At 41.8% G+C, this 4,665-nt stretch overlaps 1 protein-coding gene across 2 annotated transcripts in view; it reads left to right on the forward strand.

Annotated features, from left to right (window-relative positions):
* The first annotated feature begins 3,351 nt into the window (after window positions 1-3,351).
* Pkc98E (Protein kinase C) overlaps window positions 3,352-4,665 on the forward strand; it is an 18,129-nt gene continuing 16,815 nt past the window's right edge. For both annotated transcript variants that reach the window (XM_018519914.1, XM_018519913.1), the window contains exon 1: window positions 3,352-4,656. In XM_018519914.1, the coding sequence (XP_018375416.1) occupies window positions 4,318-4,656 (339 nt within the window). In that variant the 5' untranslated portion in view covers window positions 3,352-4,317. The remainder of the gene's footprint in view (window positions 4,657-4,665) is intronic.

Genomic DNA, 4,665 nt, shown 5'->3' on the forward strand with positions numbered 1-4,665 from the left:
GGGTAGGAGAGATGTGAGACTTCATTTTCGTGAGTCTGTCATCCGGTATACATCACTACCCACCAGGTTGATGATCAGACCGACGCCATCAATAATTGTTACCAACAAAAAAATAATAAATTTGTTGTCTTTGAAGGTGTATATAGTACGATGAGAAAAAGATGTAACTTTTTATTGCTTTTCTTTATTAATGACCGGGTTAAACGATATATGTATATGAATACAGTGCTTGTTGTAAAACTTTTGACTTTCCGCGACCAATTAATCTTTCTGATTATAAGTACTCACACAGCACAAGACGTCCATAGGACGTCCGAATGAGATCCATTTTATGTCGATACGTCCATGGACATGTTACAAACGTCCTATGGATATCCTTTTAGGATATTTTCTCTCTCTATATATATATATATATATATAGAGAGAGAAGTATCGGAGTTTATAACAAAAATAGAATAGATCTATATTGTACAAAATATTTAATTAAATTGGCATGTTAATTTACATACGTTGGAAACGGATATACTAATGTAAAATAGATATGATTTAGATCCATTGAAAATTCTGTGACCCTACACTTTACATCCTGGGGATGTCCTTAGGCTGTTCAATTCAAGGGACATACAGACGTCCTCTGGATGTCCTAAGGACTTCCCCTGGAGGTCTGTGCTGTATGGACATCGATAGATAGCGGCGCTGATCTTCGCACGCGTAAGCATTGGAAAATATTGATTTATTGTATATAGTACAATATTCGATTAAATATGTGTCAATATAAAAATAATACATATGTTAGAGGACAGATGTATTAACGTAAAACGGATGTAATTGGATCCATTAAATATTCTAAGATAGACGTCTGTCGGACGTTCCAAATAAGACATACAATGGACGTCCATAATTTATCTTGAAGTCGGATGTAAAACGGATATATTTGGACGTCCAATAACTGTCCTTTTCTGGACATCCTATGGACATCCCTAAAAGGATGTCCATAGGACGTTTGTAACATGTCCATGGACGTATTGACATAAAATGGATCTCATTTGGACGTCCTATGGATGTCTTGTGCTGTGTGGGCAGTTGTGAGAATAATTTCCCCTTCCGACCAACCATCTATAAATGTATAAGTATATTATCGAAGTGGATTTCGCTCACTGAATTCTTGTGTACTTATTTTGTGTATTCGTTATATATTGACGTGCGATTGGGATCGAACAGGAGTTATCACTTTCCAATGAGACGTTTATGAGTGAAATTGTTTCTTTAAAGATTTTTGTATTGTAATCTGATTAGCTTTTATTAGTACGGACACACTTCACATCCATTTTCAACTTTACGATTTTATCGACAGTTTCGTTTCAAAATAGACGGGATACCTAAGGCCTGTTTTTTTTGGCTGAACTTTTGCACCAGTTCATCTTTATTTCTCTTCTTTTTTTCTGGAGAGAAAAGGGAAAAAGATGAACTAGTGCAAAAGTTTAGCCAAAAAGAACAGACCTCTAGTTCTCATATTGCAATGGACATTGATATAAGCGTAAGGGCTCTCACACATGAAATGCATAACAGAGCATAAGCATAACATAAGGCCGCTAAACCAATGAGCATCTTATTTAAATCAATATGGCGACATTATGCTAGATGCTCATTGGTCCAGCAGTCTTATGTTATGCTTATGCTCTGTTATGCATTTCATGTGCGATAGCCTTAAGGGCCCAGACACAAGCTTTTGCATAACGCATAATACATAGTACATAATGGAATCAACCAATCGAAATTCTTCTTTTCCTTGGAATGAGAGGAAAGGAAAGCTTCTGATTAGTTGATTCGCTTATGCACTATGCGTTATGCATTAGTCCGGATCTACAATAGGGTTTTAAGCCTTAAGCCATAAGAAATGGGCGAATCACAGTCGCTTATTCTTCTCGGATTCGACTGTAATTGGTCAATTTCTTATGGCTTAAGGCTTAAAACACCTATTGTAGATCCGGACTTATGCAAAAGTCTGTTCTGCGGTCTTAAGAATACGTCACTGGGTGTATTCAGTACTACAACCGCTTACCCCAGATCTACAATAGGTGTTTTAAGCCTTAAGCCGTAAGAAATTGACCAATTACAGTCAAATCCGAGAAGAATAAACGACTATGATTCGCCCATTTCTTATGGCTTAAGGCTTAAAACTCTATTGTAGATCCGGACTTACTAAGCGCTCAGTGAGCTCTTGCATCTGATTAACATATTCCGTTAGATCTAAAAATATAGACCAAACAGATATACGAGAGCTCACTGAGCGCTCAGTGAGCAGTTATAGTACTAAATGCACTCACTATGACAGTGTCCGTATTCATATAGCGTTTTCGACCCGATCGGGTTTGCATCAACCTTGGTTGGATTAATCTTTCCTATTGGTTGACGTCACTCGCTCTACCAATAGGAGAGCACAAAACGCCATTAATTTAACCTAGGTTGGTGCAAACCTGGCCGGGCCGAAAACGCTAATAGTTAGGTCTCGTATTTAATAGGCCTTCTACAATAAGCCGCAAGTTAGAACGTCAGAAGTCTTATGCCCATTTCCACCAATATAGATTAACTTTAATCTCGGTTCAACTTACTCTTCGTCTTTTTCTAATCTTTAGAACTAGAAAAAGAAAGGTCTCGTATTTAATAGGCCTTCTACAATAAACCGCAAGTTAGAACGTCAGAAGTCCTAACCAGTCTTAACCAAGTCGTTCAAGTTGGCTATTGGCCAACTTCACCGATTATGACTTAAGATCGCTTAGAACTTCTGCGGCTTATTGTAGAAGGTCTATAAGGCCTGAATCAGACTACGCATTGAAGAATGAGATTGAAGATTGAAAGATTGAAGTTTGACCAATCAGAACAAAAGGAACCAAAATTTCTTTGTCCTCATTGGTGAAGTTTCAATCTTTAATCTTTAATCTCAATCTTCAATGCATAGTCTGATTCCGGCCTAAGGCTTCCTTAAATTTATCTTCAGATGTTCTACGAATTATTTCATTGGCTACTGTGCATCTAAAGATAAATTTAAGGAAGCCTTAAATATAAGGTCTGACTATAAATACGAACATAGATCGATGCATTCAAAAGCACAATCGCTCACTGAGCGCTCAGTGAGTTTTTGTATCTATTTGGTCTATATTTTTAGTACTAATGGAATATACCAATCAGATGCAAGAGCTTACTAAGCGCTCAGTGAGTGGTCATGCTTCCGGATGCACCTTTGTAACTTTGAGAATAACTTTCGAACAGACGCTGGCAACACTGGCAATACGGGTATTATTGAACAAACTTCTCCATCATCTCTATGAAGAAACCGTCGGTACAGTCGGTAGTCGGTACAGTATTAAGCCAATCTTCCGGAACTGTCTGTGGTAGGCCTGGAATGCGGTCGATGTTCGTTAAGTGCGGAACGTAAATAAGCAATCGAACGGTCCTCGATTCCGTACGGGTCGGTACAAGATATCCCAGGACAAGCGAAGAATCGCTCGTTTCACCCACCCATGGATACGTCTACGTTATTCCGCGACTGCCGTTAGTACGGGGAACACCGCGCGCGCAGTTCGCCCGATTAACGTGTCGCCGATTTTCTCGTAACAGTGACAGGAGGTACGAGGAAGGAGTAGCACACGCAGGAAGAGAGGAATGGGTATCAGGGGGACAAGAAGAAGACGAGGGCAGGCTCTGTACTCGTGTCCCGCACTCGTCTTCCTCGGCACGTCGTCTTCATCGTCGCTGTCGTCGGACCGTCGTACCGTCGTGCTGCGATCAGGAAGGGAAGAAGCGGCGAACAGGCCGCGCTGCACGTTCCTGTTATGCACGCAAAGCAAGCGCCCAGCGGAGTGTTCATAATTCCACCGCGTTCGTTAGTACCCGTGGTGGAGGAGGAAAGGGAAAGGGCAACCTGGGCTACCTGGGCGACGAGGAGGAGGAGGTGGAGGAGGCATAGGCGTAGGAGAACGTTTGACACTGTGGTAGTGGGAGAGCGCCCGGATGGATTGAGGCGCAGGAGAGGGTAAAAAGCGTGGGCGCGCGATTTTCTATATATGCGCGTTCACCACGAGAGCCCAGACTGCCGAGAGGTGATACCTGTTTAGTTCGATCTGTCGAAGAATACAGGCATCCATCCTGCAAATCAACCAATTACTGCCTCTTTCTCTCTCTCTCTTTCTCTCTCATTCTCTCTCTCGCTTTCTATATCTATCTCTTTTTCTCCCTCCCCCTCTCTCACTCTGCATCTGCCTCTGCCTCTGCAGATCATACGAGATCGTTTGTCGATTTCGTTCAAAAATCGTCACAATGTTCTCGGGCAAGGTGCAGATTGAAATCTGCGAAGCCAGAAGTTTACGAGCGACTGACAAACAGAAGCAATTTTGGAAGGAAAATGAGGAACCCTCGCTGGACCCGTACGTGCAATTGCACGTGGACGAGATTAAATTGGCCCGTACTAGCACCAAGCTGAGGACCTCGGACCCAGTGTGGCATGAAATCTTCACCCACAAAGTACGGAAGGCGACCGAACTAGGTCTCACCATCTTCCACGACGCGGTGTTACCGCCGGATTATTTCATCGCCAATTGTGTCATTCCGTTCACCCTACTTATCAAAAATCTACACGATGGGATCAGCGACTTCTGGGTAAGTTTC

The sequence above is a fragment of the Trachymyrmex cornetzi genome, unplaced genomic scaffold (assembly GCF_001594075.2).
Source record: "Trachymyrmex cornetzi isolate Tcor2-1 unplaced genomic scaffold, Tcor1.1 scaffold85, whole genome shotgun sequence".
Taxonomy (NCBI): domain Eukaryota; kingdom Metazoa; phylum Arthropoda; class Insecta; order Hymenoptera; family Formicidae; genus Trachymyrmex; species Trachymyrmex cornetzi.